The sequence below is a fragment of the Scyliorhinus canicula genome, chromosome 14, assembly GCF_902713615.1.
Source record: "Scyliorhinus canicula chromosome 14, sScyCan1.1, whole genome shotgun sequence".
NCBI classification, from domain to species: Eukaryota; Metazoa; Chordata; class Chondrichthyes; order Carcharhiniformes; family Scyliorhinidae; genus Scyliorhinus; species Scyliorhinus canicula.
Genome location: NC_052159.1, coordinates 86,658,582 through 86,678,315, shown reverse-complemented (window position 1 = coordinate 86,678,315; position 19,734 = coordinate 86,658,582). Strand labels below are relative to the sequence as shown.

The window sequence follows — 19,734 nt, the reverse complement described above, 5'->3', positions numbered from 1 at the left end:
GCTAGGATTGCCATTCTGTAAATCATTTGCACCCTGCATGTCTGGGAAGCCAGCCGGAGATGCAGGCACAAGTGCCTGCTTATTCTGATTTCAACTGCTTTCTCCTCACTCTCCTCTCAGAGGTTGGTACTTCCTCACAAACTTCCCAGTTCTCCATGGCCCTAATGCTTCATTCGTCACCTGGTGCCGCCAGATGCTCACTAACATGGTTCAAATCACCAGAAGAGATTTTCTGAGCTGGTGCTTTCAAGAAAAAAGGAAGTGCCACGGGTCTAACTTGCAGGGAATTACGCCGACAGAGTCTACGTTGGCAGCAGTCGGTAAGTGTGCTGTACCTCATCCCCTCTTCCTCGTTATAATTAATGTGGGCGGCACGGTAGCACAGTGGCTAGCACTGTTGCTTCACAGCGCCAGGGACCCAGGTTCAATTCCCGGCTTGGGTCACTCTCTGTGCGGAGTCTGCTCGTCCTCCCTGTGTCTGCGTGGGTTTCCTCCAGGTGCTCTGGTTCCTCCCACAAGTCCCGAAAGACGTACTTGTTAGGTGAATTGGACATTCTAAATTCTCCCTCAGTGTACCCGAACAGGCACTGTTGTGTGGCAACTAGGGGATTTTCACAGTAACTTCATTGCAATGTTAATGTAAGCCTATTTGCGACAGTAATAAAGATTATTATTAATTGCTGTTTATAATGAGATAGTGAAAAGGCACCCTTTTTCTGTAAAGGGAGATTTCCATGTTCGAGGATGTCTGCTTCTCTTCTCCTCATTCGGAGAGCTGCCATTGAACAGTGAGCATGGGAACCCATGGTTTTTAATCAAATGAGGCATGATTTCCTGTGTGGCTTGTACTTCCTGTACATGAAACCAGGCACGTGAAGAAAACACCCCAGTCATCTTGTACTGACTTCTTCATTTTCCCCCCATTCAATGATGAAGAAAGGAATGCCAAAGATTACATTCAAAATAGGGTCAGCTGTACATTCAAACAACTGAAAATGAATACAGAATTAGATGAGATTTTTGTATTAATTTTTGGACATCTTAATACAGTCATTTTACCATGTTTGAAGGATAATTGATGAAGTTAATTGATAAGTAAGACTGAAGGTTAATTGGTGATAGAATTTGTAACATTACACTGAAACCGTCATTATTGCTTTTCTTACCTAGAAACGTGACTATTTTGAAGTTTCTGGGCCAGCTTTCCATGTACTGCATTCTTCAAACTTAAAGACACCAAAACTCTGCCCAAGTCCTGTTCATCTGACACCCTTGTACTCACTGACCTTCATTGACTCCTGGTTACTTGCACCACTATTGGTGGTTGTGACTGGGCACTAAGTCTCAAATTCCCTCTCAGAACGTCTTCATCTCTCTTCCTCGCTTTCCTCTTTTAAGACTCCCCTCAAAACCTAGCTCTTTGACTAAGCTTTTGAGCAATCTACCCTAATATCACTTTATGTGGCTCAGTAGCACAGCTTTTCTTTTATATTAGCCCTATGAAGCACCTTGGGACATTTTATTATATTAAAGCTGCTACAGCAATGCAAGCTGTTATTGTTGTATTGCTGTTAGCTGGTTTCACACCAGTAGAATCTCTTTGAGTGACTGTGAAAGTCCAAGTTTGCATCCCTTCAATCTTTGGATGTGACTGATATCTTTGAAGGCTTTCATAAAAATAGCAAAATTTAGAAATGATTACAGCACTAATGATGCTATTTGCATTTCAAATTTGTCCGTAGTATTTTTTCATCAGTTAATTACAAATAATAATTCATCTTTAGCAATCAAAATCTTCAGCACAATTCTCAAGGTGCCTCTTACTTGAAGGAGACAGCAACTGTGTGGAATTCTGACGGTGTCATTAGTTTTGAGCATTAATGTTTCACTACAGCTTCCTCTTGTTATCAGTTCTGGGGAGATGGATATTAGGCAATAACATTCTTAATTTTGCTCCCTATTCTACATCTGTTACTTCCAGTACAGTATCTTATGAGATCTAGCAGGCATCCTAATTAAATTACATTTTGTCCTGTTGGATTCCCATAGGTTTGTTTTAAACACTTATTAAACTGTTTTAGTGTTCTTTATAATATTTTATAGGGTATCCAACACACCTCAAGCAAGAGATATTTCAGCTAATTTAGATTATGCACCATTTGTTCAAATCCAAGAGGTGCATCTGTCTTAGCGACCAGTGATCTTGTTCTTTCCATTGTAGAACAGACTGCAGGCACCGGCAGCAACAAAAGATTAATAGTTTCTTACTTTCTACTCCATGATATCCAGTATTGAAAATAACACAGTTTATAGTTGCTGTTGGAAGTGATGTGCACCCTGATATACAAGGGGAAATTGTACCCCATGTCTGCAGGGACATTAAATGTGTGTTCCATGCTGGTACTGGTGCCATAATGTAAATGCAACATCCCAATGCTATCCTGCTTGTGATGCTATTTTAATTACATTTTAAAGTTACTTCAAAATTACTTCACAAGTGCATGCAGTATTTCTCAGGAACATGAGAAAAAAAACCATACGATGTGGAAACCCAGGGGTCACCATCCATTTTGATTGATGAGTGTTTCTACTTTGCTTACTTTCTTGCACACTGTGCTTCTTTATTTATTTGTTGCTTGGTGCTCACATTGTCTTCATTAAGATGAGAATAATCCATTACTCTCTTGTAAATAGATTGAGGCTATTTAATCTCACTTATGTCCTTCACAATTTCAGGGATGTATGATCATTCTTAATACTCTGATTGTATGAGAGGCTCTTCAACCTTGTTAATTCTCCAATGTTCTGTTGCTGCTATTGCTTTGGAATCCATCCTATTTATATCATGGGATGGACATGTTAGAAAACAGATGAAGTTTAGGATACTAGCAGGAGTGTGTGAAAAACACAACCTAGTGGCATCAATGCTAAAAATAAGTCATGATTGTGTCTTTCATTTTCTGGCCAGAATTATTACATGGTATTGAGAAGTATCCTAGAGGCTAGCAATATAAAACCCACAGTGCAACTCTTCTGCAGTTAGCGGTAACAAATGCAACAGCACAACATTTATCCTTTAGCTTTAGTAAAGAGTTCCAGTGTGATTTAGTCCATAGGATTCCTGCCAGTTTACAAAAGGATGTGCTGTACTTCAATTGCTGCAGGGTCTTGCCAATTTGAAATCTAATCCCATCGGCTGAGATTGAGTGGGACATTGCACTGATGGTTTCTGTTGCTGGTAGTCACAGAGGGAAAATGTAAGATGCATTTTCAAACATTAGAATATACATGTTTTTCTGTGAGAGACAGGGGATTAGAACGCTAAGTAAAAGGTCAGATAAAATAATGTGATTACTCCACAATGAACAACAGAGTGGATTTTGCTGAAATACATTGACATTTTATATTTCTACAACATGTCACACTGGAGAATGAACATAGCCAAGCATGGCATTCTCATTAGTCAATGGCGGATGTCACTCCCATCGTAGATAAGATCAGAACTTTGCCCTATGTGACAGGAAATGCCTCAAAGACACTAAAACTTTATTTCAAAACACTTCTTTCCTTTATGGGGGAGTCTCTAAATCATCTTGAAAATTGAGATAAGCAGATGGGAGGCAGTCACTCTAATTTAGTTTCGATTGGAGAGTATTTGTTCCTAATGTCAGGTCAGTGATATCTAGTATACTTTGATGTTGGTTTAATGTACCAGGTTTTATCAATGGCATTAGTAGAAATAATACGCAAAATGCCTATCAGGAACATCTATATGTTGAAAGAACATAAGAACTAGGAGCATGCGTAGGCCATCTGGCCCCTTGAGCCTGCTCTGATCATGGCTGATCTTTTGTGGACTCAGCTCCACTTTCCGGCCCGAACACCATAACCCTTAATCCCTTTATTCTTCAAAAAACTATCTATCTTTATCTTAAAAACATCTAATGAACTACTTCACTGGGCAAGGAATTCCATAGATTCACAACCGTTTGGGTGAAGAAGTTCCTCCTAAACTCAATCCTAAATATACTTTCCTTTATTTTGAGGCTATGCCCCCTAGTTCTGCTTTCAACCGCCAGTGGAAACAACCTGCCCACATCTATCCTATCTATTCCCCTCATCCTTCTAAATTCCAACGAATACAGTCCCAGTCTACTCAACCTCTCCTCATAATCCAACCCCTTCAGCTCTGGGATTAACCTCATGAATCTCCTCTGCACACCCTCCAGTACCAGTATGTCCTTTCCCAGGTAAGGAGACCAAAACTGAACTCAATACTCCAGGTGTGGCCTCACTAACACCTTATACAATTGCAGCATAACCTCCCTAGTCTTAAACTCCATCCCTCTAGCAATGAAGGACAAAATTCCATTTGCCTTCTTAATCATCTGTTGCCCCTGTAAACCAGCTTTTTGCGACTCGTGCACTAGCACACCCAGGTCTCTCTGCAATGCAACAAATTTTAATGTTTTATCATTTAAATAATAATCCCTTTTGTTGTTATTCTTACCAAAATTGTCAACATTTACCACATCTTATCACATTTGTCAACATTGTATTCCATCTGTCAGACCCTAGCCCATTCACTTAACCTATCCAAATCCCTCTGCAGACTTCCGGTATTGTCTGCACTTTTTGCTTTACCACTCATTTTAGTGTTGTCTGCAACCTTGGACACATTGCCCTTGGTCCCCAACTCCAAATCATCTATGTAAATTGTGAACAATTGTGGGCCCAACACTGATCCCTGAGGGACACCACTAGCTACTGATTGCCAACCAGAGAAGCACCCAGTAATCCCCATTCTTTGCTTTCTATTAATTAATCAATCCTCTATCCATGCTACTACTTTACCCTCAATGCTATGCATCTTTATCTTATGCAGCAACCTTATGTGTGGCACCATGTCAAAAGCTTTCTGGAAATCCAGATATACCACATCCATCGGCTCCCCATTATCTACTGCACTGGTAATGTCCTCAAAAAATTCCACTAAATTCGTTAGACACGATCTGCCCTTTATGAACCCATGCTGTGTCTGCCCAATGGGACAATTTCCATCCAGGTGCCTTGCTATTTCTTCCTTGATGATAGATTCCAGCATCTTCCCCACTACCGAAGTTAAGCTCACTGGCCTATAATTACCCACTTTTTGCCTACCTCCTTTTTTAAACAGTGGTGTCACGTTTGCTAATTTCCAATCCGTCGGGACCACCCCAGAATCTAGTGAATTTTGTTAAATTATCACAAGTGCCTTTGCAATTTCCCTAGCCATCTCTTTTAGCACTCTGTGATGCATTTCATCAGGGCCAGGAGACTTGTCTACCTTTATCCCCATTAGCTTGCCCATCACTACGTCCTTAGTGATAACAATCATCTCAAGGTCCTCACCTGTCATCGCCTCATTTCTATCAGTCACTGGCACGTTATTTGTGTCTTCCACTGTGAAGACCGACCCAAAAAACCTGTCCAGTTCCTCAGCCATTTCCTCATCTCCCATTATTAAATCTCCCTTCTCATCCTCTAAAGGACCAATGTTTACCTTAGCCACTCTTTTTTGTTTTATGTATTTGTAGAAACTTTTACTGTCTGTTTTTATATTCTGAGCAAGTTACTCTCATAATCTATCTTACTCTTCTTTATAGCTTTTGTAGTAGCTTTCTGTTGCCCCCTAAAGATTTCCCAGTCCTCCAGTCTCCCACTAATCGTTGCCACTTTGTATACTTTTTCCTTCAACTTGATACTTTCCCTTATTTCCTTAGATATCCATGGTCGATTTTCCCTCTTTCTATCGTCCTTCCTTTTGTTTGTATAAACCTTTGCTGAGCACTGTGAAAAATTGCTTTTCCACTGTTCCTCAACTGTTTCACCATAAAGTCTTCGCTCCCAGTCTACCTTAGCTAGCTCTTCTCTCATCCCATTGTAATCTGCTTTGTTTAAGCACAAAACACTAGTGTTTGATTTTATCTTCTCACCCTCCATCTGTATTTCAAATTCCACCATATTGTGATCGCTCCTTCCGAGAGGATCCCTAACTATGAGATCATTAATCAATCCTGTCTCATTACACAGGACCAGATCTAGGACCGCTTGTTCCCTCGGAGGTTCCATTACATACTGTTCTCGGAAACTATCGCGGATACATTCTATAAACTCCTCCTCAAGGCTGCCTTGACCGACCTGGTTAAACCAATCGACATGTAGATGAAAATCCCCCATGATAACTGCTGTACCATTTCTACATGCATCCATTATTTCTTTGTTTATTGTCTGCCCCACCATAATGTTACTATTTGGTGGCCTATAGACTACTCCTATCAATTACTTTTTTGCCTTTCTATTCATTATTTCCACCCAAATAGATTCTACCTTATTCTCCATAGCACCAATGTCATCCCTTACTATTGCCCGGATGTCATCCTTAAATAACAGAGCTACACCACCTCCCTTACCATCCACTCTGTCCTTCCAAATAGTTTGATACCCTAAGATATTTAACTCCCAGTCATAACCATCCTTTAACCATGTTTCAGCAATGACCACTAAATCATAGTCATTCACTATGATTTGCGCCATCAACTAATTTGCCTTATTCCGAATACTACGAGCATTGAGGCAAAGTACACTTTTATACCTCTGTTTTGAATCTTAATACCTCGATCAGTCACCTCTCCTAAGTTATATTTCCTCTTAACTTTTCTCCTAATTTTCCTTGCCTTGAATGAGACTATTATACAAAAAGAACGTGCCTACTATAATATTTCATAAATTACTTTTTGTCAGTTTTCTTTCATTTCTTCCACCCCTATCCTCCAGATACTGATTCTTAGTATTGTATAATGCCTATAATGCAAAAAGAGGTCATTTGGCGCCTACCCTTTGAAAAGGCACCCCACCCAGGCCAACATCCCCACATCTAACCATTTGACACTAAGGGGCAATTGTAGCATGGTAAATCCACCTCGCATGCACATGTTTGGACTGTGGGAGAAAATTTGAGCACGTGGAAGAAACCCACACAGACACAGGGAGAACGTACAAATGCCACGCAATCACCTAAAGCCGGAATTGAACCCGAGCCCTTGACGTGATGAACGGAGGATTTTAGGCATATAGGCTTCTTGGAGTTATAGTGTGTTTGGCTGCAGTGGTCATGTTTTTAAAAAAAGGATTCTGTTGTGTAAAGGCCTGGGAGCTTTTAGGAGCCAGCAGATGAAATTGATCAAAGGAATGTGGTTTTTCAGTCTGGGCTAGTGCACTGTGGTTTGACTGGGGAAAATCCCTGTGGAGTTAATGTACTTTCAGTCTGCAGAGGTCATTTGTTTTTCAGCTTGGGAGATGATGTCATTGCTGGGTGGAGCCAAAGAATGCAGAGAGTCGGTTTGTGGAAAAGGCTTTAGAGAGAGGAGTTAAAGTCTTATCTGTCTGACACTGAGTCCATAAGTGTAACACTATTTCAAGCAGAGCTGTCTTGTCTGAGGACAAGGTGCAAGCTGAAACACATCAGGTGAACCAGACTTTGGAAGACATTCAGCCAGAGTCTGAAGGGGTTGCAACTGGAGCCAAATGTGTTTCACAAAGCAAGGATTATTCAATGTCATGCTCATTTTTGATAGATAGATTGAGAGCTGTATGTTTTTTTTTCTCGCCGGCAAGATTCACATTTCCTGATTCTTGTGAGACTTTACGCCCCATTGCCATTCTTGCTGATGCCTAATGCCGGTGCAGTATTGCCCCTGATGTCTTCACATATGCTCGAAAATGGGAAGTCCCAAGACTCATGAATGCCTGGGAGGGTGGTGAGCAGAGCAGGCGGACACTGAAACATAGAGCGCTGCAGCGTGAGGCACTGGCCAATGGGAGGGACCCATACTGAGAGATGGCTATGGTGTGGGAGCACCAATCAGAACCTGTTAGCTCTGAATTTGCTGATAGGTTCATTTGAATGTCTTGAGCACCTATCAGCAGGCAATACAAAACAACATTGGACTCTGATTGGTTCACTTCCCTTTAGAGAGAGAAAACAGCGTGCCAGATGTTGAGAGGTGATGGAGAGTTAGAACAGCTCAGACAGATCACCTGATTGTCTCGTCTGAAGTTGCTGAACTTTCATTGATTGAAGCAGCAGCCAGATTTCTGACATTTGGCCCAGGAACCTGAGGCAGAAGTGAGGTCGCCGACCTTGTATCGGGGTGGCAGCCTGCAAAGTCTTCAGCGAGGTGAGGAGGAAGCGCTAGCCAATGGCCATTGAGGGGAGCAGCGGGACGACTCTCGACCTCCAGGCCAAGACTGTGGAGGGAAGGCTGGCAAGCAACCAAGCACCAAAGAGAGAACAGAGGCCAGGCAGGGTAGGACGGCACTCAGCAGCAGCCAGGAGCACACACGGTCGTCAAGACTCAAGACTGAGTGAGTGGTGAGCAGTAAGGAGGTACGAGGGCCAGGCAGGCGCTGGTGTCGTTTTCAGACAGCAATGTGGCAACTCAACCAAAGGCCAGGGCAGAGAGTGAAAGGGCTGGGTGGCCAGATAGTCAGCAGCAGCAGCCAGGCAACCAGTGAACCCCCACTAGTACAACTGCGAGCTTAGTTTGCTGAAGGGAGCAGCTGCAGGGATGAACCCCCAGGCCAAGGCTGAAGAGGGCGATGAAGCCTGCTGTTTCTAAAAATTCATGTTTGTTGAAATCAAGACATATCAGTCAATATGAAGACACAGTATGAATCTGGCAGTCAATACTGTAGATAGTTGAAGAGGACAAAACTAGGCAAAAAGACAGCTTGGGGCTTTACTTTAAAAGGGTTGAAGTATTGAGCAGTGCCCAAACTGCACATTAATCCTCAACAACATCTAGGAAATATTTTGGTGACTTGTCTGATGACTTTGACCTACCAATTTCCAGAAACAACACATTGCCTGAAAAAGTTGAACAAGAAGAATTGGACTCTGAAATGGGTATAGAACGAGAAGATATTGTTCAAGCTCATTGATGTAGCTGAAGTGGAGGAAGAAACCGACTCTGACGGCATTGCCTTATGGCCAAAATCTGTTCCACTGGGTACAATTGAATATTTCTTAACAAATAGACCAGAGAACATTGGTAACATGGAAAATTTGAGACAAGAGTTTGAGGTTTGAAGCAAGACTGACCAATGCGAGTCCTTATGCATTATTCATCCCATGTTCAAGTCACTTCTTGAATTTGATCTGAAATGCAGCTGTTGAATTGTGTGATGCAGCTGCACATTTTTTGACTTTGTTCAAAATTTGTACGCCTTTCGGTTTCCATGCATTGGTGGAATATGCTGCAACAATGTTTGATTGTTAAAAGAATTTGTGACACCAGGTGATCCGCTCGTGCAGATGCTGTTTTGGCTTTGAGGCTGAACTTTGTTGATATAAAGGAACGTTTATCAGACATAGCCACATCAAAACCAGTGAAACCACTTGGAAAATCCCTAGCACCTAGCAAAGAAACTTGAAAAGTACAATATTACAGTTTTTACTGTTTTTTGGAACAGTTTAATTCAAATCATTAATGCCCACAGTAATTTGCTGCAAAATGTTGAAACAGTTTTATTGAAAGTTGAAAAAATGATTAGCCTCAGTTAGAAAGTTTGTCATGTAAGTTCAAAATTACTATACCTCAGTGAAAGCAGAGGCACTAACATTAACAAAGAATATGGGTCCCTCTGATGATGAGAAGTGTACAAGATCGAGGAAGTTATTTTTTGATGAAAATAGAGATAATGAAATAATTTTAAAAGGAAAAGAGAAGATCATTGTTGAGACTGTCAGTGTTTTTTGTGACAATAATGGTCCAATTGCAGAGTAGGAGTGCATCTCTGATGAACACTGTTGAACTGTGATTTTGCTTGCTTTTTGACAAAAGTTTGGATGAGAATGCTAAAGGCTGCTGTAATTGAATTCTACGAGGAGGATATAGACACATATCTTTTTGAAGATGAAGTGAACCCATTCAATCATTTGATTGATAATGATGAGCTCTGTGCTTCGAAATCACCAGCTTATTTGTACAGACGTGATGGTTTGCAGGCAATCTTCCCAAATGTGGAAATCATTCTGAAGATCTTTTTTAACATTGCCTGTCATAAATGCTTTCAGTTAACATTCTTTCACTGTATTGAAAAAAGTGAAAAATAATCTGCAAAGCATGATGAGTTCAACAATACTGATGATTGAAAATGCATCCTTACCGAACAAGATTTTTCCTACAATGATGTTATTGATGATTCTGTGAAGAAAAAGTGCATAGGAAAAGCTTTCTAAATTGCCATGAATTTTAAATAACTGATGAAGCAAGAAAATCTAAAAAAATCTGTCTCCCTACCATGTTCTCCTGTCGAAATTCTGTTCCTGAAAAGAGAGCATATGCTGATCTGATACAATGGCTGGCGGTCTCATGCAGACAGTTATAACCAGTGAGTAACTGCTATCTCCCCATCGCTCTCAACACTGACTTTCAGAAAGTCTCTTCTCTTCAGGACAAAGAATTGAATCCTGCCAGGCAGTTACCAGCGAAGCCAATATTAGACTTAGACTGGGCACTTCACTTGATTGGAGTATTTTCTCCTGCCTGGACTTTTTCTGGCTCAATCTGTCCTGCACTGGCCTGTGCTGCAGCCATGTTACCAGCTGATTTCTCCATTTAGTTGCTCGTCAGCTAGTTCATGCCTGCTCACCTCAAGATGCACAGATTGCAATATTGACCATCCCTATCATTATACTGACAACATGTTGGCTTGGAATTAAATTAACCAATTACAGGCTTGTTCTCATAAGTTAAAAAGCACTAAAGCAATTGAGCAGTGATATTGGGATTTTGTAGCTTGCATTATGTGAGCTGAGGGTGGGTAGGGTCAGTCGGGCATTGAGGACATTGGAGGAGGGGCTTTCTCTCATTGTGGGTGGGGCTTAATGTAATTGGGGTGGGGCTTGACATAATTTTGGGTGGGCTGCCATGTCAGAGGGCAGGGTAGGGTGTGAAGTGGGAGCCCCTCAAAGAGGGAAGAGTGCCGGACCCTCAAAAGTGTAAGTCTGCCTCTCGTTGTGAGCCAGTTGTGAATGGGTACCCATCTTCTCTCTGTGTCTAACCCTTGACTTACTGGATCTTAACAAATATTGAGGTCACAGTGGACACTAAAATGCATGTTTCATGACTACAGTCAAGAAAGCAGACATTCAGGTACATTATTCTGAGCAGATAATCACACACAGGCGGAACAATAAAGTCATAGGAGTTCATGGAGCTCATGCATTCATTGGAGATTGTAAAGTTGCATGTGTTTCATCAATCTGTCCTAGATTCTGTGCCACCCTGGAGAAAGTGATATAATTGCTTTCTCTGTCAAACAATGAACTAGTCAAATGCTTTATGCAATATTGTACTGCAGACTGACTGATGTTAAAGATATTCTCTCGGTTCCTTGGAATATGCCAGAGGCAGAAAAGTTCAAGACAGCTGAAGGATTTAACTTCACAACTCTCATTTTTCACATCCCTGTCGTGACATTTTCTAAAGATATGGGATTAGGTTCCACATGTATACTGACGACATCCAGCTCCACTTTACCCCACCTTTAGTATTGTCACCAAACAACCAGTCATAGGTTAGATTGGATTTGTTTATTGTCACGTGTACCGAGGTACAGTGAAAAGTATTTTTCTGCAAGCCGCTCAACAGAGCATTAAGTACATGGAAGAAAAGGGAATTAAACAAAATCCAAGAAAATACATGAGAATACATAATAGGGCAACACAAGATATACAATGTAACTACATAAGCATTGACATCGGATGAAGCATACAGGTGTAGTGTTAATGAGGTCAGTCAATAAGAGGGCCATTTAGGAGTCTGGTGACATTGGGGAAGAAGCTGTTTTTGAGTCTGTTCGTGCGTGTTCTCAGACTTCTGTATCTCCTGCCCGATGGAAGAAGTTGGAAAAGTGAGTAGCCGGGTGGGAGGGATCCTTGATTATGCTGCCCGCTTTCCTCCGGCAGCGTGAGGTATAGATGGAGTCCATGGATGGGAGGCAGGTTTGTGTGATGAACTGGGTGGTATTCACGACTCTGAAGTTCCTTGCGGTCCTGGGCTGAGCAGTTGCCATACCAGGCTGTAATGCAGCCCGATAGGATGCTATGCTTTCCCTTCAGCTCCTGTCACAAATTCTGTACCCTCACCACCCTCGCCACAACTCCAACTCAGCCACTGTCTCACACTGATGCAGACGTTCACAATGTTAATGCTCTTTTTGTTGCTGAGTTGAGCTTTCAACTGAGTTGTGCTTTCAGCTCCAACTCCATCACAATAAACACAGAATTACACTTCCATAAAGTCACTGTTTTTATCCCTACCTCAGCCTATCTTTTGCTCTAATCCTTATCCATGCTTTTTTCACCTCCAGATGTGACATTGTGATGCTGTCCTGGCCAAGATCCCATCCTCTGATGTCTTGCACAATGCCTCTTTTCTCTATCGCTGCTGTTGCCAGTGGCTGTCTTGACCCTATACTCAGGATCTCCTGCTCTATCTCTCTCTGCTTGTCCACCATCCTCTTCTTCTTTAAGACAGATGGTGGGATTCTCCGGTCTCCAATGGCAAAATTGTGTTCGGCAATCGGCCGGAGAATCCACATTGGTGCCAAAATCGGGGCGGTGCCGCTTTTGCGATGCTCCACTCCCCCCAAAACGGCGTTACCTGAGGCCCTCCCCCCAATGCTCCGCCCCCAGTGGGCCAAATTCCCGATGGTGTAGGTCACTCATGTTATTTATTCTCTGGAATTTGGCTGCGGACTAAGTCCAGCAGCGCCACAGTCGAGGGGGGCGGGGGGGTGAACCGATCCACGGGCAGAGAGTGCTTTGGCGGGGGCTGGCGTTGCTGGTGGGGGGAGGGGGGGGGGTCACTATTCGGCAGGCCAGGTCTGCAATTCTCCAGCTGTATCCGCAGCTAGAGCCGGGTGCTCTATGCTGCGTGCCTGCTAGCCCCCCACCAGATGGTGGCCGTTTTGCACCGTTTCTTCGGTCATAAAACGTCACCATTGTCATGTCAGCAGAGTCTCAGAATCGGAGAATCCAGCCCCCTATCCAAAACCCATTGCTTTGACCAAGATTTTAATCAACTTTCTTAATTGGCTCAGCAACCATCATTCTTTGAGTAAACATCCATGCAGCGTTTTGTGATTACTTTCAAAATTAAAAGCTTCTTTACAATCCAGAGATTTGTGATGCCAATTATTTATTAGATAACAGCAGATATAGAACAGAGGTTCCTTCTTTTGATTTTTCCTCACAACCCTGGAATTCAACAGTTTTTCACCATTACAACTCCAGTATGCAATATCCCAATCCCGCAGGGCCAATTGCATTTTGATTTCAACTGATTTCAGTTTTCAGACACTGCATATAGGTTCAGGCCTGCTTACATTACAATGGGCAACGCCCAGGCTAGCTGTAGTCTAAACCTAACAAGGAAAAGTAAGATGTGCCACTGAATAATTAATAGAGGAGGCAGAACTTTCTGAAAAAATAACTAATTTTTGGCCCGAATATAGATGTGATTCCCGCCGGGACCAGAGGCCCGATCCAGAATACAATTTTCAGGTACATAGAATAAATTTTTTTACCAGGTGAAAAATACCGTGCCTGAGCGCAAATCATCAGGTTCACCTACCTCATCAGAGCATTTCAATGGAGGGGACGCTACATGTAAACGGTTCCACAGAATTTTCCCTCATTAAAGCCAGGAGGATGGCAGCGAGGAAACCAGCTCCTTGATTTACAGTGGGGGCCCTCACATGTATGCTGGATGTTATGCAAGAGACGGTTATGATTCATCCTTGGACTGGCAGAAGGCCCTGTAGCAAGGTGACGAATCCCACCAGTGAGATGGTGGAACACCGTCATGCAATGCAGAAAAGTGATGAATGACCTGCTCCGATCAGCTAGGGTAAGTGCTCCTTGTCTTCTCTCTGCATCCCACCCTTCCGTCACCCCTTGAATCGACATGCTGCCACCTCGCAGGGCCCCAGCATTCAACCTCCCACAAGCTATCTCAAACCCCTTTGCCACTCTTCTTCAGAACCCCCTCCTGCTGATGCAGTGTCCACATGGCCATGGATCATCAACATCGGACTCGCCAGGCGTCCAGCTCACATCATCCCCATTTATATTCCTGCAGGATAAGCCTTTCCACAACCGATGTGAGTGAGCAAAAATGGGCAGTGGAATGTCTGAGCTATGGATCCTGACTCTGTACAGGAGAGAACCATGAAGCTTGCAGGGGAGGAGCAGGAGCTGACCTGCACTGAGTGAGGTGGGCCTGCAAGAGAAAAATATGAAACCACCGCACTGACATCTAATTGACCACATTTAAATGAGTCATGTGCAGTCCAAACCCTTGACAAGGCAATGTATTAATACAATGTCCCTTACTTTGCAGGAACAGCACCCCATGTACTAGACCCATCCATCAGCAGTGTCCCACTGTCCACCCTCGATACGACCTAGGAGGAGAACACGGATGAAGTGTCATGGCTATCACCGCACTATCCACCATCGCAGCGACACACAACTTGGTGGCCAATCCAAACCAACACTGCAAGGGTGGCACCCTGGGGCAAGAGTTCAGATCCATGATAGGAGAACTCAGAAGTATGGCTCAGTCCCTGAGGACAATGGCTGAGGGCTTCAACTGTATGGTTCAGAAAATGGTGGGCCTCCAGGACTGACACTGCTAGATGATGCTGAGGCTTCTGGAGCTCTTCATCCCATGGAGTAACCAAGGTTCTCGAGCACCAATAGGGAGCAGGTTCCGCTGGAACACATCCCGCGGTCTTCCACCCAGGAGACCCTGTGAGTGGCCAGAAAATCTGAATCCCCCCTTCCTGAGACTAGCACAACTCAGGCACAGCGGGCATAACAGGGTGTCGCAGCAACACCAGTGCCACCTGAAAGTAGGCCGGGGCCGACGTGAGGACATCTTCGACAGCACCTTTCAAACTCATGACCACTGTCATCTAAAAGGACAAGAGCAGCAGGTACCTTGGAGCCCCACCACCTGGAGGCTCTCCTCCAAATCACTCACCCACCCTGTCTTGGAAATATATTGCCATTCCTTCACTATCGCTGGGGCAAAATCCTGGAACTCCCTCCATAACAGTACAGTGGATGTACCTACACCTCAAGGACTGCAGCGGTTCAAGAAGACAACTCACCATCACCTCTTGAAGTGCAACTAGGGATGGGCAATAAATGCTGTGCTAACCAGCGACACCCACATCCCGTAAATGAAATTTTTAAAATCCTGAAGACAGTTGCAGCCCCTTGAGCTCTCCCTCAAACATCAAAACTACAGCAATGCAGATATAGTCTGCTGAAAGAAGCAACCATTTCCAGCCTTCACTGACCCTGAAGACTATTTCCCAGACATGACCACCTTAACCTGGTTGTGATAATTATTTGCTGGATTTAGCTCATAAAGTTGCTTAATATTGGATGCTGTTTGTGAAAAGCGGTGTCTCAGAGTTTAGGTAACACAGGTTTGTGGACCAAGGAACAATTTCATGCAGAGTTATGTGTATAGTCATCAGTTTAATAGTGTATTATGGGGCTGGATTCTCCGTCCCACCGCACCAAATTTCTGGTTCAGCACGCTGGCGGGATGCTGACATTCTCCAGCTGGCAGGGCCGGCTCAAGGCACCGGCAACTCGGGCAGTCGCCCGGGGCGCCATGTGCTAGGGGGCGCCAGAGACTCGGGTCCCGCGCATGCGCAGTTGGGCAGGTGCCAACCAGCGCATGCGCGGTGGCCGCCCTCCCCAGGGCGCCCCCCCCCCACTCGGTGCGCCCCCCCCCCCCGGCTCGGTCCGCCCCCCCCCCCGCTCGGTCCGCCCCCCCCCCGCTCGGTCCGCCCCCGCTCGGTCCGCCCCCGCTCGGTCCGCCCCCCCCCCCGCTCGGTCCCGCCCCCCCTCGGTCCTGCCCCCCCCCCTCGGTACCGCCCCCCCCTCGGTCCCGCCCCCCCCCCCTCGGTCCCGCCCCCCCCAAGGGCACCGAAGTTCAGCTTGCCCGGGGCGCCAGCAACCCTAGGGCCGGCGCTGCCAGCTGGTCAATGGGATTTCCCATTGTGGGGCAGCCCCATGCCGTCGGGAAACCCCAGGCTTCCGACAAAATGGAGCATTCCGACGGCAGGGAATCCAGCCCATGGTTTTTCTTGTCGTGTGTAGTGTTCGGGATGTTCCGTTTCGACGGCAGCCCGGGAGTTTCCTGACGGTGTGGGGTTGCCCAACAATCGGAAACCCCATTGACCAGCCGGCAAAATGGAGAATCCCGACAGCATGCTGAACCAGAAATCTGGCGCGGCGGGAAGGGAAACCCGCCCTCTGTCTTTCTTTTCAGTTAATAAATGTTGGGCGAAGTTCTCCGCTTCTGAGACTAAGGGCTGGATTCTCCGATTTTGAAGCTATGTCCAGAGAATGTGTTTGGTTTTGCGACAGAATTTGGTGCTGCCCCCGCGCTGATGCTCCGACTGGTGAGGGCCCATCAGCCGCGCCACATAAAATGCACGGCCATTCCGATATAAACATCTGGAAAATTGCCGGGTCCATGCCGGCGCATGCGCAAGGCGACGACCTGCAGCGGTCGCGCCGTACAACATGCCAAGACCCGATCTGCCAGATAGTGCCCTCAAGTCGGCTCGGGCCAGGGGGCACCAAGGGGGGTGCACCAGGGGTACACCTATATGACCCCTGGCACTTAGTGGGCCGTTAGCAGTGTGCGCACTGACTTGCTGGATGCAGCACTGGTGCTCCGTGCCCGTGCACCCAAACCCACAGCCCACCTTCTGGCCAGCTCCCACTACTCCCCCCAGTACTGGTAGAAGCCTCCCAGCCAGCGGCACGACTGTCAGCAAACTATGTACACCCTCTCTCAGCAGCCACAACAGCAGCTTCACGATTTTTGAAAGCGCAAGCGAACCACTCCATTGGCAACTCGGCCAATCAGAGGCAGAGAAACGCGGGTGGGCTCACTAAAGATATGCAAATGGTGTTTAAAGTACACGTGGAGTGAAATGCAATGACATTTTCGTGGTGACAGGGAAATCGTGATTTGATGCCAAACCGCCACCTGCTGCAATTTGGGCATCGGAAGCTATTCTCTGCACGCCATAACCCTCAATTTTGGTGTCAGCTAATGGAGAATCCCATCCATTTTTTATAATTGTTCACAGAACAATTGGACTGTTCCTCACGGGGTTGTACATCGTTTTTCACATTATACCAAAACAAACCCCACATACACCACTACGAACCGGGCCGGGATTCTCCCCTACCCGGTGGGACGGTGGGTCCCGGCGTGATGGAGTGGCGTGAACCACTCCGGCATCGGGCCGCCCCAAAGATGCGGAAGTCTCCGCACCTTTAGGGGCCAAGCCCTAACATTGAGGGGCTAGGCCCATGCCGGAGTGGTTGGCGCTCCGCCGGCTGGCGGGAACGACCGTTGGCGCCACGCTAGCCGGGGCCGAAGGGACTTCGCCGGCCGGCGGAAGTCCGCGCATGTGTCGGAGTGTCAGCGGCTGCTGACGTCATCCCCGCGCATGCGCAGGGGAGGGGGTCACTTCCGCCTCCGCCATGGTGGAGACTATGGCAAAAGCGGAAGAAAAAGAGTGCCCCCACTGCACAGGCCCGCCGGCCGATCGGTGGGCCTTGATCGCGTGCCAGATCGCCCCCCCCCCAGGACCCCGGAGCCCGCCCGCGCCACCTGGTCCCGCCGGTAAGGTAGGTGGTTTGATCCACGCCGGCAGGAGAGGCATGACAGCGGCGGGACTTTGGTCCATCGCGGGCCGGAGAATCGCCGGGGGGAGGGACGCGCCAATTGGCGCGGCGCGATTCCCGCCCCCACCAAATCTCTGGTGCCGGAGACTTCGGGAGACGGCGGGGACAGTATTCACGCCAGCCTCCGCCGATTCTCCGACCCGGCGGGGGGTCGGAGAATCCCGCCCCAATGTTCCAAGATACCCTACTGAGTTTTAGGATGCCATCAAATTTAACATCAGCGTGGTTCGTAACACAGTGGCGCTCACCTCCTTCCTCCCTCTTGGAGGTCATGGTGCCTGGTTCCCGTTTATAAAAAAAGCAGTAGTAATTAGCGCCAGCGTTACATTATGCCTGGTGGGTAGGAAGTATAGTATAATGGATTGAAATTCGTGCAAATCAGGTTCGCACACTTCCTGGGTGTGAACCTGATCACGTCATTGGGGAGAGCCAGGGAAGATCACAATCAGGCATCTTGCTACTGTTCTTGGTCTCTTGTGGGATTTAGTAGCCAACACGGGATTTGTGCCCATGGCAAAGGCGGCCGCTAAATTCTGCCCTGTGTGCCTGTAATAAGTTCCCGCCCATGGCACGTTCTGCGATTTTCAGTTGTCTAACATGTACAGAAATAGACACCAATTTTGGATGGTAGCGCCAAATTGGTAATATTGCATCATTACAATAAATGGAACTAAATATCAAGTGCTGCATATAACAGGGAGTCAACTGAATGCTGCCTGTTTTGTCATAACATTTGAGAAAATGTTTAGTCCCTTCAGTTAGTTGTTCCTGAGCCTCGTATCATCAAACAGCCTTTTTTACACAAAGCTTTCAAATACTCATCACCAATGGAGCAAAATATTCCAGAAGTTTCATTGTATCATTTCCCATGTTATTTAAATCTCACCGCCAGTTTTGCCCAGGTTGACATTTTGATTCCTCTGACCCTGTACCTCCTTTCAATACCCGACATACTAACATATACACAGGGCATTGAGGCAAAGCAAAATGAGGCTTACGAACAGCAGCATGAATAACGAGATAATGCCTGGTGAGATAACTCAGCATTACAGACAGGTCCATTTCAGTGGGATGAGTTAGTGAAATTAATCCCAATATAATACTATCAAACTTTTCAAAGTATTTCATGGATATGATTCCCCGTACAAGCACAATGATGCCATTTATTTCACAATCCAGGATCTTAACGTGGAAGTATTTTCATTACGTGAACAGATGGCTGTTTAACTTCTTTTCTCATCCACAGGAAAATGTCAACATTGATGAAGCAGCTCGATGTTTGGTGAAACACATCATCGCTAGTGAGAATGACCTTGCAGAGTCTGTTGAGTCTGATACTGTCACCCCAACACTCAATTCCTTCAGAAGCAACGGCAACTGCTCATCTTGTTTTAAGTCTTAGGTCGAGATCTTGCTGTAGAAACAGTCCTGTTACAGCTTAATGTCTACATTTAAAGCAGGAACATTGTCAACTGGAATCTGGACGGTTTTGAGAAATCTGAATGAATTGAACGTCCCTTTCAATCACAGCAACTTGCATTTATGTATCACATGTTTAGCATAGCAAAACATTCCATGGTGCTTCACAGGAGTAAGAAACAAAAGGAAGGCTTATGACATGAAAAAAGATGTCAATAAAACTACTAGCTTTGAAGAAGATATTGCCTTTATATTTTGGAAAAAAAAACGAGCGTAAAATGCAACTTTGACAGGGGTGCTAACAGATTGGCAATTCCAAAGGAATGTTGGTAGGGTGTATAAAGGATGATTGATCTGCCCCTGCCTGTTCCATACCCCTGCAAAAGTTGAATTTCACCTTCCGGGTGTAATTTTCCTTTGCCAGCAGTAAGGGCAGTTACCTTTTCACAAGTAAATCACAAGTTTTGACAGCATTT

General features: G+C 45.4%; 1 protein-coding gene across 1 annotated transcript in view; it reads left to right on the top strand.

The window, feature by feature from the left end:
• LOC119977384 (ras-related protein Rab-38-like) overlaps positions 1-19,496 on the top strand; it is a 75,317-nt gene extending 55,821 nt beyond the window's left edge. Inside the window, exon 3 of the mRNA XM_038818232.1 lies at positions 19,086-19,496. Within this exon, the coding sequence (XP_038674160.1) occupies positions 19,086-19,241 (156 nt within the window). The 3' untranslated portion in view covers positions 19,242-19,496. The remainder of the gene's footprint in view (positions 1-19,085) is intronic.
• Positions 19,497-19,734: the final 238 nt, after the last annotated feature.